The following is a 15,458-nucleotide window of genomic DNA, read 5'->3' as shown; positions in this document are numbered from 1 at the left end:
GAAAGCAATCTCTCCCGGGGGGAAGAGGACACAAACTGGGTGGGTTTCCAAAACATGTGCCCTAGAAAAAGGAGACCCACTCTCTAAACTCTGACTAGACCACACATGTCTGAGGCATCTTTATTCTTATGTGCACCAGCAGATTGTAACAACTAAAGCAATCATACCTCTTATACAAACCCATTGCAGACTGTATAAGGATATGCAAATATGAAAACGCAGGCCTCTGTCAAGAGTAAATACAACCTTAAATTAAGCCTACATATTTTAACAATACCTGTACCATGCTGAATCGCAAGCCTATTGGCTTTCTCACAATAATTGTGGTCATCCACCATCAAAAAAAAACCATTGGCTTTAATATTCCAACAATAAAAATCATTGAAAATACATATTTATTCTTTTAGTCCATATTTCCAAACAACCATTCAGGATTTAAAACACAAAGGGGCATATGTACAAGCCCCTATCGCCACCACAGCGTCACTTTTATCGACGATGTGGTGGCGTCATGGGCTGCGCCTTATTTACAAGGCAGCGTTAAGTCACTTAACGTGGCTTAACGCTGCCTTGTAAATAAAACCCACTTTCACGCTACGGTTAGTGTGAAAGGGTTGGGCAGTGGATGTTGCGGTGGGCGTTCCACGGCAACACCCATTGTTTTTTACGCTGCCCAATATGTACTAGGGTGGCATACATAGGAGGCAGCGTCAAAATTAAGGCCAGGCTAAACCTGGTCTTCAGTTGGTTAAACGAGGAGAAATGCATTATTTATCCTCATTTTTGCTTTTTCCATGTGTGCTGCCTTGTGCAGCCCACATGGAAAAAACAAAATGTCATGGATTGTTTATGTACAGGAAGGTGTCCCTTCCTGTACATAACAATCCTTTAACCCCTTGGGCGCGGCCGCGATTCTGCGCCTGTGAGGCGTTTTTCGAAGTGGGCGGGATCATGACGGCCCCAGCCGTCATCAGCACACGAGCCCCGTGATGCATGACGGCTGGGAGCCGTCATCAGCATCGAAGGGGTTAAAAAAAAGCTATTTTGTGACTTTCATGTATTCTGCATGAAGCAGCACACATGACAGTGACAGAATGGCATTTTAGGATTGTTTATGTGCAGGAAGGGACACCTTCCTACACATAAACAATCCTCCCCTGCACGCAGACACTCTTGCATAATGGTGCAAAGGTGCCTGCGTTGGCGCTAAGTTGCTAAACTTAGTGCCATCGCAGGGGGAAATGCAAGGCTGCACCGCATTCTTGTAAATATGAGGCAGCCTTGCGTTTCAGATGTAGTGGAGTAGTGTGGCTCACTGGTTAGAGGCGGCAGGCCCGAGAGAAGAAGTCGGCCCGGGACCAGGGTTCAATTCCCGACGCGGCAGGGTCGTGGACCTTGGTCAGCGGACTCGATAATTCTCGCTTCGGTGCTTACTCTAATCAGGGGTTCCACTCGGCAACTCTGGGCATCAGCTTGCCTAATCTCCACAACGGCCCCACCAATTCCGGGGATGCCTGGCTCCACCTTGGGGACTCCCAGCAAGGGACCATCCCACAGGGAAAGCCAGGACGGGTTCCCCAGAGTTATACAGCGCCAGGAGACCTATGGACGGGTAGCAGTGCGCTTTACAAGCTCAAAAACATTTACATTTACAGATGTGGTGAAGAGAGGCGTTAAGCAATGACGGCCAATGCCTCTCTCCACCACTTCCTTGTACATATCCCCCAAAGGATCCAACATTCCTAGTGCCACAAGTTCAATCCTAGCAGCATCTTGAAACTGAGCCAAGTCTCTCCCAGGGTTATTTAATTCCTCTTCCCGGGGCACTTAGAGTGGCACTGTTCTCCCTGTATGTGGAGGCCTGCTGCTCCTCAGAGCAGGAGCTCAGCACCAAATAAGACACGTAGGCCCCAATTTAGAGCCCGAGCTGCACAGTTCTGGGGGCTTGAGTACTGTGCGATAAGCTGGTCAGAGTATTGGGCAATTATAAGTTAAACGTAATGGAACAGGGGTTTACCTTGTGGGACTGATTTTTACGGTTATAAAATTACATTGAATTTCCAAATTCATGGTGTTTAACGTATACATTTACTGTCTGCTCTAATCTCTGGGGGAGGTGTAAAGTGCGTGTAAAGTGCGAGAGAGGATTGTGGCAGAAAGAGAGGAGGGGAGGTGAAGATGTTTTCTGGCAGGAAGAGGAGGAAGAAGGCTTGAGTCCTGATGCAGCCAGACTCATGTCATTTAACTTTGCAGATTTACTGCACAGTAAAATCGAGAACAATTCACACTGTAAAACCCAGTGTAGAAACTGACTCTCTATGAATCAAGAAGAGCCGAATTTCATGGGGTAATTCCACTCTGCTTACCCCGTAATGATGGCCTCAATGGTGTGCCTGCCCCTCTGACAGCTCCAAAGTGTAAAGATGATAGGGGCATATTATCAAGAATAATGTCAAAATTATCGCCGCTTTAGTGGCAAGAAACTGCCGCTAAAGCGGCGATAATGGGCTTGGTAATATGCCCTTGAGAATTCCATTAGAAGCCCATGTTCACACCAGAACATGGGCTTCTATGGGAATTCACAAGGGCGTATTACCAAGCCCATTATCGCCGCTTTAGCGGCAGATTCCTGCTTCTAAAGCGGTGATAATTTTAACGCCTTCTCTTGATAATATGCTCCATCATTTTTCATTGTCCAAGACTTAAAGGGTACGCCTTTGCTGTTTGGGCTTGTCTTCCAACACGTTGATGTGGCTGCAGCCGCATTAAGAAAATCTTTTGTTTTTCTCTGTTTTCACTTTAATTCTGATGCACCCGCTGGGATGTTTACTCTGCCAAGCAGTTCTACTCCCTTACCTTTGGGGCACTCAAACACTCTGGTGCTTGACAGCATGGCAGGCTCTTTGGGCCGTGCAATCTCTTGTTTTCCCAATACCAATACAATCAGGCCAAATTGAAATTTCATATCTCTCTAGAATGGGCCCATTATGTTTAGGAGGCTTGGATTAGCCCACTGGGACAGTAGTGCAAATAACCATCCCAGCTGGGTGGCTAAAAGCATGGATTTCAGCCTGGCTCTGGGAAATATGCCAAGTAAATGTCTATGAGAACAAAGCTCATTTAGAGTAAAACATACTCATTTTATGAGTTTGTGACCCAGCAATCAATTAATAAGGCCATGTCAATGACACTTGTATTTCATGGCAATCACATGTTTTAGGCACACATTATTGTATTGTATACAGAATTTCGAAAGCACGACTATCACTCCAAAGGAGCATCTTGGCGCAGTGCAGACATAGGAGAAAGAAAGGTACAGGATAGTCCGAGTTGCCTGGGGGGGGGGGGAAGGGGCGATGGGGGGGCGGAAGGAATTAAAAAACGAGCGGGAAGCATAGAGAGTCAGGGGCTCCAGAAATCAAGGTTTTTAGCGATTTCCTGAAGGAAGCTTCAGATTTAATTAGACAAATTCAATATATTCAAAGTGCAAAACATTTTAAACACTACAGATTTACACTTTAGACAAAAAGAAATCGTCCCAGTTGAATTATACAGCCTTCGCAGGCCACAGTCAATTAAATCGGGGTCTCATCTGTGACAGTGCTGCCTGTGTGCAGATGACAGGCAGAGTCAGGCAAAAATGATTTTCATTCAGCTTTCATAAGTGTGAACACCGTGTGCATGTGTTCCCTTACATCTGATGCTGAGACCATGAGCCCGATGCACACTAGTGGTATTTACTTTAAATGAGCAAAACAGGTTACAGCTTAAAAATACTTTTACATAGAGTTTTCAGTACATTAATCTCCATTATGGGGTCCCACATCTCAGCAGATGTCCAAAATCAGTAGTGCAAAAGTGAAACAGAAGCGGTTTTCATGGGTTAGAAGCCTATTTCCTACATTACATATGTTTAATGTTTGTGTTTGTTTAACATAGATAACTTAGGGTGGAGTAATTTACCTTTCAAGTTGCCCCTGCGATTTGAGACAAGTAGGAATATCAGTCACCACACTTACAGACCACTATTTAGAGGCAAGCCACTCTGAGAATAATCTCTTCTGGATTATCATTGAAATACCTAATATTCCAGCTGAGAACACCAAATCCAAATCCATACTAAATTAGAACCAGACCAATGCTGGATTTATAAACCCAATGATAATATGTCGTGACATCTTATGAACACATTGAAATCATTTTCCTGGCAATCAGGGTCTTTCACAGATGCAAGAGAGTCAAAGTCTGTGAAAAAAGGGGGGGTGGTCTGCGTTCGGTGTTGATATGAGAATCCATGATGACTAAAGGAAGCAAGGCCCACAGAAAACCCTGTAAAGGAAGGGTACTTTTCCTGTACAAAATACCATGCCAAGACAAGTTTAAAAGCTTTCCCCACTTTGCTTGTGTGCAGCACGCATGCAAAGTCTGAAAAGAGGACGCTGATTCCCTGAAGCAGTCTTGCTTTTATGAAACTATTTCCCCCTGGTCCGGAGACCCTGATTTGATCTCCTCTACAATTTAGATTGGCACTAAGTATTGTCTTAATGTAGCTCACTTATGAAGGGCTGTTTTAGATCATATCGTTTTCTCGCAGTAAGCAGATCAGCATCTGGCAGTGACTCCTTTGGCCGAGTGCCTTCGGCAAGTACCCTATTATATGTAAATAATCGATAACCGAAACATACCGGCTGACCCCTCCACCAGGTCTCGTTGAATTTCTCATTCCCAGAAAGAGAAAATGACTTGTCCAGGGTGACGTCATACATGCTGTTGTCGATTATGCCATTAGACTCTGGAAACAATCCCTGAAAACACACAATAAACAGTATTACTTAAAGGTTAAGAGATCAGGAACCCAGCACCGTCTTAACAGCATCATAGACCCTGGGCAAAGCAGTGCACTGGGCCCTGCCTACACAACCAGTCACAGGAATAAAAATGTTTAACGGAAAATTAGTGTTAAATTCTGGTCTGCATGGGGCCCCTATGCTTGTGCCCTACACCCCCCATCCCCCCTCCCCGGCAACTGCCCGGCGTGCCCAATGCGTTAAGACGGCAGGACCCGTAGCATCATGTGTATTGTTATGGCATTTGCTTGCTGGTGCTCTTGGAGTAAGCATTTTCCACTGAAAAAAGGAGTTCAGCCTTGTCAACGATTATCTCTCATTCACTATTTACAGCACAACCAAGGGCTGGCAAAAGGTTTAAAACCCCCACTAGCGAAAAGTAGCTGAACTCTGAGAACTAAAAATACCTTTAGATGCCGTCTGGAAATTTATTAGGAAATGTGGCAGACTTTTGTCAACTTTTATCAGTACATTTTGATGCATTTTTGTACAAGGCAACCTATACATTTTGCCAACTCATATAGAAACACTAGAGCTGTGCCAAAGATTTTAAGATGGAGGAGAGGAGTGTGGATTCCTTGCCTTGGTGCTTCATGCGATTGAACACCCGGACTCTATAGCACTGTGGTTGTGAGACATATTTGTAGCAGCCATGTTGTCTTTTTTATCTCACTCTGTGCTCCACTTCTCTCAAAGTGGATAGTTTGATTATTCATTTATTTAATGAGGAGATAGAAATTGATGGTGCATGTTATCGACTAGCCGCTTCTGCTCAGAATACTGTTACGTTGAGTTTGTGACCCTATTTGAGAGCAAATTGAGAATCATCTTGTCTAAGGTCTGGTCCTTCATTGACTCAATGACATCAACAGTTCAAATCTGATTGACGCACACCAATGTAAATATTTGCTTTATGTTATATGTGTAGGTGATCTACAAAAATAAATGTTTTAGATGCTCCACTGCGCATTTTTAATATTTCATGGCTGTTGCATTTGTGGTAGGTGCCAATCAACCTTTATAATGTATTCTCATTTTGAATTTATCATGTAACCTATCGCACATGGTAGTCAAAACACAGTTTCTCTCTTGGGAAGAAGCATCTGAACAAAAGGATGGTGTGGTATGGTATCTGTCAAAAATAATTAGTTTCTGCTTTCACTTAAACGTCTTCGGAAAACGACAGCAGGGCCGGACTGGCTACTGGGCAGTTTGGAATGTTGCTGAGCCGGGGGCTGATTTGGTTGATGGGGACCTGCGTGTACTAAACGAAATTCGTTTTGCCTTCGTTATTTTGAAGCACACGCAGGTCTCCATGAACAAAATCAGCCGCCACTGCAGTAAAATTAGCCAGAAGCTAGGCAGCATTCCAAAGTGCTCGGTAGTCAGTCCTGCCCTGAACGACAGCCGCAATGGTGAAACAATGGGCCCCCTATTTCTTTTGAATAACTCACTCTTTAAGATCAGAACAATGAAAAAGAAAACTAAGGAAGCAATAAGGCTAGAATGGTTTAAGTTTAATAGGCGTGTATTATTATTTTTTTAACCTTGGGGACATAGTTACAAGGTGTTAATGCCACCAGAACGTCACTTTTTCCACGTTCTGGTGGCGTTAAGTCCTTTGCCTTATTTAGAAGGTGGCGTTAAGTCACTTGACGTGGCTTAACGTCACCTTGCAAATAATGCCCTATTCACGCAGCACTTAGTGTGAAAGGGGCGGGCAATGGGTGTTGCAGTGGGAGATCCGCCAGAGCAACCATTGCTCTTTGAGGTTGCCCCTTATTTACAGGGTATGGGGCAGCGCAAAAATATCACCAGAGGATACCTGGTCTTAAGCCGGCGATATGAGGAGAAATGTTTCATTTCTCCTCGTACTTTGCTCTTTCCATGTGTGCTGCATTCTGCAGAACACATAGAAACAGGAAATCACCTGTTAAGATTGTTTATGTGCACAAATGTGTCCCTTCCTACACATAAAGAATGCACAACATGGCACAAGGGTGTCTGCGCTGGCTCCATCAGCTTTTTTAGCATCAGAGCTAGCGGAAACGCAGGGGTGTGCCACATTCTTGTAAATACGGTGCATCCCAGTGTTTTGAGACTGAGGGAGCACGGTGTTACCAGTTTTGGCGTAACACAGCGCTCCACAGTTTCCAGTAAATATGCCCCCAAGATTGTACGTAACATCTTACAAATAAGAAAGCTAGCAATAATCGGTCGATTCAGGTCGACCATCTGAAGATAGAAGTGTCCAGTGCAAAACCAACTGAAGAGTTGATAGGTTTCAAAGCCATGCCAATCATTGGCGGCTCTCCAACCCCGGGAGGTGGACAAATCACAGCTTAAAATTAAGCCAGAGTGGTGCTACCAAACATTTAGGAGGATTTCATTCCACATCTTAATATCAATCAATCAGGGTTTTTGTAAAGCTTGACCAATCACCCGTTAGTGTCTTAAGGCATGTGGGGGGGGGGGGGCGGTGCAGTTCAGTCTAAGAGTCAGGTCTTGGTGTCTGTTAAATCAATATCCAGGAATACAAGTTGAGTAGAAAGTAAGTTTATTCCAAGATAGGAGGCAATCCCCGGCACACATCCGATGGCTCCGTGCAACAGCAGTAACTGATTCACATTCACTGAATAACATAGTATGGTACATTACAAACAGTACAGTGTAGCGAGGAATGCACATTTGAAAGAATACATGTCACGAGGAATACACCTTTGAAAGGATACATGTCACGAGATGTATTTGAAGGTAAATACACTCGCGAGGTAGGCGCGAGTCCGTGCACGTGAATGCCAGCGCGAAACAGGCAAGCACGAGATAACATATGAACACAACACACCTTCCCTCCTTATAAAATGAAACAAATAAGGAAAAAATTAAAAAAATGTGAAACTCAAAATTTTTCCACCATATAGGCAACAAAATCTGATAACCACCTTGGTTTCTTTGTGGCCCTTTTCTGTAAAGAAACATTATTAGCTTGGGATTGAGGAACACTCTGATTGAAATTGCTGGTGTTGGAACAACAAGGTATTACATCTCCACCATGATTGATGTTGCTAGTGGTGGAGCAACAAGGTTCATCATAAACGGCATTTCTACTCAAATCCTCATCTAAATATGAAAAATCAGAATTTTCTAATGTAGATTCTTTACAATAAATATCTTTATCAGCCTTGAGAATAGCAATTCTACTGAGATTCCAAACTTTATTGTCTGATAATCTTACAGAGTTTTTCAAGATTTCAATGACCTCGAAAGGACCCATAAACGCACTTTCTCCTTTCTTGACCTTCCAGGGTTTTTTAACTTTCACCATCATCCCAATTTCTACCTTTGGATCTGTTTTAGAACCACATTTCTCATCAAAATACTTCTTGTTAGAACAGTGAGTACGAATAAGGTTCTCTTTGACTTTCTTCAGATCTACATTAGAGGAGGATGACTTCACTAACCATGATGGATTCACTTTAGTCCTAGGAGTTCTCCCCCTCATGATTTCAAACGGGGAATAACCCGTCATTGAATTCATGGTTGTTCTATACATCCAGATTTTTTTAAAGATTTCAATCTCCCATTTCTTATCATCCTTGCCAACAGACTGTATGGCACTCTTGAGAACTCTATTGAACCTCTCTATAACTCCGTTGCCACTGGGATTATATAAAGAGGTGGTAGAGTGTACTATGCCCAGCCTTGTAAAATAATCATTGGCTTTTTTTGAATTGAATTGAACTCCATTATCAGATATAATCCTTACTGGCAGTCCTTCCTCAATGAAAACTCTATCTAAGAAACATAGTACTGAATCAGTATCTATTCTTTGAACAATTTTGATCACAGGCCACTTAGAGAAAACGTCTATAGCTGCAATTACATACTTAGAATCATAACCAACGGGGCCCATAATGTCAATAGCGATGGTCTCCCATGGACTGTCAGGTATGGTGTGCTCACCCATATTTGGTTTCAGGGTGACTAATGACTTGTCAGAGTTTGCGCAAACAACACAATTCCTAACCATTCGCTCAATAAACATATCCATCCCAGGCCACCAAAATAAACGCTTGACTAGCTGTTTAGTTCTGACCATGCCACTATGTCCTTCATGACTTTGTAAAACAATAACCTTCCTCACACCTGTAGGTGGGACAATACGTTCACCTCTCTTAATGATATCTTCACAACATGAAAGCTCTGATCTTACTTCCCAGAAGCTCTTTAAACTAGAATCAAGATACTTTTTTTCAGGCCAGCCACTTGTAACATAATCTGCCACACTTTTTAAGGTTTCATCAACTTCAAATTTCTCTCTCCACAGAGTCTGATCAATGGAAATAGGACCTTCATCGTGAATCAAAGCAATTTGAAAATCATCCCACTCATTATGCAAATCTTCTTGGATAGGTAAAGGCATCCTTGACAGAAAATCAGCAGACACATTTTCTTTCCCGGGTACATATTGTATGTCATAAATGAAATCTTGTAAGCGCATGGACATACGTGCAATACGAGCAGAGGCTCTCAACATCCCTTCAGTGGTAAGAAGACGTACCAGTGGTTTATGATCACTCCTCAGTACACACTCTTTACCCCAAATAAATACTCTAAAATGTTCCAAAGCCCATATGCACGCTAAAGTCTCTCTTTCTATTGTGGAATATTTTTCTTCAGCAGGAGTAAGAGCCCTAGAAGCATGTGCAATAATGACTTCTTTTCCTTCTTTAGTCTTTTGAGTAAACACAGCCCCCAGACCCTTTGAACTAGCATCAGTGGTGATGATGTTTTGTAAAGATGGATCAAAACAGGAAAGAGCATTGGCAGAACAAATGGCATCTTTCACATCACAAAATTCCTTCTCACATTCATTGGTCCATTCAAAAGCAACTCTATTCTTAATTAACTGCCTAATGCTGTATGTCCTGCATGAAAAATCAGGTACATACCTGGCGTAAAATTCCACTAATCCTAAAAATGATCTCACATCATCCTTTGATTTAGGATGAGGGGCAGATTTAATGGCTTCTAAAAGAGAAGGTTTAGGTTTGATACCTTCTTCACAGAGTTCATGCCCCAAGTAATTCACAGAATGAACACCAAATTTACACTTTTCATGCTTGATAGTGAGGCCATGTGCATTCAGCGCACCTAAAACCTCTTCTAAAGCAGAGATATGTTTATCTTTGTCATCATTAAACACCAAAATGTCGTCCTGAAAACAGACGGCATTTTTACAGTCTTTCAGAATATCTTGCATTACTCTTTGAAAAATAGCTGCCGCAGATGCCAAACCAAAAGGCATCCTGTTGAATCTGAAACACCCAAAGGGTGTAATGAATGCAGTTAAATCTTTGCTTTTTTCACTAAGTTCTATCTGGTGATAAGCCGCAGATAAGTCGATGGTTGAGAAAAACTTAGAACCATCAACCACAGACAGCATTTCTGAAATACGAGGAAGGGGAAACTGATCTACAATGATATTATTGTTGAGGTAGCGAAGATCAATGCAGAGTCTCACCTTACCATTGGCCCGTCTGGCAACCACTATGGGTGAAACCCATTCAGATGATTCAATTCTTTCTATTATGCCCCCTTCCACTAAACCATCTAACTCATTTTTTACTTCTTCTCTGACAGCAAAAGGTATATTTCTCGCTTTATGCACCTTTGGGCAAAAGTTCTCTTTTAACCGAATTTCATGTTTAAAGTTGATTAACCTCCCAATACTTTTCGAGAAAACATTAGGAAATTTACTTAACATTAGTGGAGAAATCCCATTCTGTTCATCAATTAACATCACAGGATTTGGACTATTGGGATCAAGTATGATATCAAGCTTACCAAAATCAAACCAACTAAGTACTGATGGACCTTTCTTTGAAACATATAATTTTGCAATACATTTTCTATTTTTAAATCTGAAGACTAGAGTTCTGAACCCTAAGATATCTATCGTTCCGCCAGAATATCCTTCAGGGTTGATGTCACTTTTCTCTAAATGACTGCCTAACCTAGGCACAAACATCTTATTCCAAACAGATTCACACACTATAGAATAAGGAGATCCAGAATCTGCATACATGTTGATCTTTACACCACCAATAATCATATCACATAAAGGCTTTTTCTTAATAGTGGTATCATTTACATTCAGGATGACAGATTCTTTTATATTAAGAACAAAAGAACAGTTGTTAGAATAATTTGTGAGGTCTTCATCATTACTATAGTCGCTTAATTCAATGCACTTCACCTTCTGATTAACTTTACTCTTTCTACATGCAGAAGTGAAATGACCCATTAAGCCACAGCTTGAACATTTCTGTTTTAGACCTGGACAATTTTTTTTATTGGCTAAGTGTGACTTACTGTTGCACCTAAAACATCTTAAATTACTCTTTGAATCTTCAGAATTTCCTTTTTGAGGAAAAGTTTGTCTCTTTTTAGAAGAATCTCTACTTTTGTTATCATACTTTTGATTAATCTTTGACACAATGTCTTTACTGACAGAGACTTCTTTCCCTTTGACTTGTTGTGCACTCCTACAAGAGAGTTCTGCCTTTCTTACAATGGACATAACGAAATCTAAGTTCTCATCACCATTAATCCACAATCTCTCTTGTATAGTTTCATTTTTTTTGAGTGCATGACCACTTGATCTCTAATTAGATCTTCCTGTAAGTTGCCAAATTTATAATCTAATGCAAGAGTTTTTAAAGCAGATACAAAATTGTCAACAGATTCCTCAGTTAACTGTTTTCTCTGGAAAAACTTGAATCTAGAAATTCCTATACACACTTTAGGAGAACAATATTTGTCAAAATCATAAATAGCCTTATCAAAAACATTCATATCTCCACTGGCTTGTGAAGTGGGCAATTGATTAAAGGCTTTCAGACCCTCTGGTCCTAAGGAATGTAAAAAGATACCCTTTTTTTCAGGAGCTTTCATCTTCCCATTTGCATCTAAAGTTTCTATGTAATTTAAGAAGTAAGCCTTCCATTCTATCCATGGCATACAAGGAGAACCACCCGCCGACCAGTAACTTTGTGGTGGGGAAAGAGTATACCCTTGTGCACACATAATGAAGGAGAATAAAAGCTTAATCAATATTCAATGTAAATGTATAAGCACTTTGCTCTTAATTTAAGAACAAATTAAAAAAATATTTAAATAAATAATGAAGATGAGTCAAAGTACTTGTAAGTAGTCGGTGAAGAAGAAAAAAAAACGAGTAGTTCCAAGTTCCTTCCAGAAGAACGACGTTTTTCCTGTTTAAGCTCAGTATTTGCAAAAGTAAAATTAAAGAATTCACTTTCCTTTCCTTTTTTCCTTTCTTCCGTAGACTTTGAAATGACTATTACCGTTTTTTTTTTTTGCAGTAACTGTAAGAAAACGGAGAAAAAGCAAGTCACCTCTTTACTTTTCACTAATATGGGCGAAGAATAGCGTCTCATGGAAATGCGCTGATCATTTTCCGCCCACAATCCTCTTCTGCCCACAATCATCCACACGGAGAGTGTATGCGCATACACAGCGCGGTAGAAAACTGGAGAGAAGACAAATAGAGGTGCGTAGGAAAGATAAATTAATTTAAATTCGAACCACAGTAGATCGGTGATCGTCCGACTTGTTGTAGTCAAATCTCGTAGAAATTGAAGTGTTGAAGCACGTTATATTATTCAGCAACGTGTTCAAAATCCATCGGAGATTAATAAAGTAAAATTAAATGTCAGGAAATGCCTCCAAATGGTCCGTAAATGTTCCGTCCCTCGTCGCCAAATTGTTAAATCAATATCCAGGAATACAAGTTGAGTAGAAAGTAAGTTTATTCCAAGATAGGAGGCAATCCCCGGCACACATCCGATGGCTCCGTGCAACAGCAGTAACTGATTCACATTCACTGAATAACATAGTATGGTACATTACAAACAGTACAGTGTAGCGAGGAATGCACATTTGAAAGAATACATGTCACGAGGAATACACCTTTGAAAGGATACATGTCACGAGATGTATTTGAAGGTAAATACACTCGCGAGGTAGGCGCGAGTCCGTGCACGTGAATGCCAGCGCGAAACAGGCAAGCACGAGATAACATATGAACACAACAGTGTCCTTCCTGAATTGAGGCACATTGGCCAATATGGGCACAGTACAGAGCTGCCACAGGTATTTTGAGCTGGACTAGAGAATTTAAATTTCTTTGGAGATGAGGAAGGTTCTCTTAAATGAAGAAGGCAGGCACTTACCGTGACAATGGTGTAGTGGTTTGGGAAGGTTTTTGTTGGATATGCAGCTCTCATGTACTTTGAATGTGTTCCACACGTTTCTGTAACATAAAAGAAACATATTTTTTTTTTCCAGGGTAAAATCTCCATGATCAAAAACAACATTCCCTCTCCCTCCTCGCCCCATCCATTTTCACTACCCCCCGCAAATTCCCAGCAATTCGATACATTCCCCCCCATTTCCATCACTGAGTTTCACAGCCTCTTGCACAAAGTCAGTTCTGGGTCCCCCAACGACTGCTGCCCTACTCACATCCTTAAAGAAATCTTTCTGACCTGCCCTGACCCTGCTTTGGCTCTTCTTAACACCTCTTTAGCCACTGGAGTAGTCCCAGATTCTTTCAAGCAGGCTGTAGTGCTACCCATTCTAAAAAAGGCCAATGCAGACCCCTTAGTCCTGAGCAACTTCAGACCCATCTCTCTTCTTCCCTATTTGGGAAAGATCTTAGAGACTTATGTAACCTGGTGTCTGAGTACCTTCATTGAGAGCTCATCTTTCTTGGACCCCCAACAGGCTGGATTCCGCCCCCTCCACTCCATCGAGGCGGTTATTGCGGCTGTCATGGACACCTTAAGAACAGGAGCGGACAATAACATCTCTCAAGCCCTCGTCCTGCTGGATCTGTCGGCAGCTTTTGACACGGTCGATCACACTATATTGATCGACCGTGTCACTAATGCCGGCATTCAGGGCGTTGCTCTTGACTGGGTCCGATCCTTTCTTGACGGCCGCTCCCAAGCAGTCCACCTTTCTACCTTTTGGGCTCCCTCTTTCTCTCTTTCCTGTGGTGTCCCTCAGGGCTCGGCTCTATCTCCCCTTCTTTTTAATTTATATATGCAACCCCTTATGGTCTCTCTTCGCCACTTCCCTGCCACTATCTATAACTACGCAGACGATCTGCAGCTGATTTTTCCTTTGGACACTTCTCCTTCTTCCCGCACTAATTTTCAAAACACCATGCTATATATCTCTGATTGGATGGCCCACAGCCAGCTCAAGTTAAATCCATCTAAGACGGAACTCGTCCTGGTGGGTGGACCGACCAATCCGTGGGATGACAATTTCTGGCCCTCTTCTCTTGGCGCCCCCCCCTGCCCAGTCAGCTCTGTGAAAAGCCTCGGAGTTGTCATCTCTGGCGATCTATCCATGAAACCGCAGATCTCGGCAGTAACATCATCCTGCTTTTTCCATCTGCGCAGGATCCGTAAGATCTGTCGATTCCTCACCAGAGAGGCACTCATCTTAGTCATCTTGGCTCTAGTCATCTCCAGGGTTGACTTCGCAAACATTTTATATGTGGGGATTCCTGGCTACCATCTCCAGAGACTCCAACTGATCCAGAATCAGGCTGCCCGCATGGTGTTCCACCAGCCCAAACACCAGCATGTGTCTCCTCTGCTGAGGAGCCTCCACTGGCTCCCAGTGGCCAAACGGTGCACCTTTAAACTCGGTTGCACTCTCTTTAAAGCTCTCCACAATCGGGCGCCTGCCTTTATTTCTTCCAAGCTTAGGCGGTATTTACCAACTCGTCACTTGCGCTCTTCCGCCGACAATCTCCTGTGCATCCCCCACTACCATCGCGAGAAACATGGTGGTATGCGCTTTTCCTTTTTAGGTCCTTCCTTTTGGAATTCTCTCCCTTCCCCTCTCCGCCACTGTCCCTCCTATGAGTTCTTTCGTAAGTCATTAAAAACGTTCCTTTTTAAAGCTGCCTTTGAGTAATCACCTACCCTTGCCCGCTGTGTCTGTTATGAGCGCCAAGAAACCGTCTGGTGTACGTGCGCGTTACAAGACTTTTTAACATAACATAACATAACATTATGCTTGTGAACAATGCAGGTGATATTGAATCTCTCCACCATGGTACTCATACAGAGGGCAGAACAAAAATAAGCATAAAAACGCCGCTAACTCAAATTAAGTGTTTGAAGCAATTTATAGTTTTATGCAAAACGGGGAATAATGTCCACAAACAGAAGTTGTGTGTGTCTTGTTTTCGGTATTCCTAAATATTTCCCATCATACACTCGCAATTGCCACCAGTTACACCCCAACAGCAGGTACAGCACTACCAGCGAATGCAATCTGGCTCAGATATAAACTGGTGTTGTTAGTAAAATATACATAATTTGCACCAATTTTAGCACTATGGCCAGGTTCTAAATAACGCCGTAAGCGACAAGATTAAGAGGCTTTGGTTAAAAAAACTGTGCAAGACAAGACATCATGGGCCTGATGTGCAAAGTGTTTTAACAGTTGCAAACCGCCGGATTCGGTCAATCTGAGGGTGTGCGACAGCTAAAACACTCTTTG

General features: G+C 42.3%; 1 protein-coding gene across 2 annotated transcripts in view; it reads right to left on the bottom strand.

Annotated features, from left to right (window-relative positions):
• The window catches only part of ENPP3 (ectonucleotide pyrophosphatase/phosphodiesterase 3), a 709,442-nt gene that overhangs the window by 399,390 nt on the left and 294,594 nt on the right, over positions 1–15,458 (bottom strand). For both annotated transcript variants that reach the window (XM_078649216.1, XM_078649217.1), the window contains exons 8-9: positions 13,106–13,185; positions 4,686–4,805 (exon numbers count right to left, since the gene is read on the bottom strand). In XM_078649216.1, coding sequence (XP_078505342.1) covers positions 4,686–4,805; positions 13,106–13,185 — 200 coding nt within the window. The remainder of the gene's footprint in view (positions 1–4,685; positions 4,806–13,105; positions 13,186–15,458) is intronic.

This window comes from Lissotriton helveticus, chromosome 6 (assembly GCF_964261635.1).
Source record: "Lissotriton helveticus chromosome 6, aLisHel1.1, whole genome shotgun sequence".
In the NCBI taxonomy this organism is placed as follows: Eukaryota; Metazoa; Chordata; class Amphibia; order Caudata; family Salamandridae; genus Lissotriton; species Lissotriton helveticus.
Note: the sequence above shows the minus strand (reverse complement) of the source record. Positions and strands in the feature narration are given on the sequence as shown.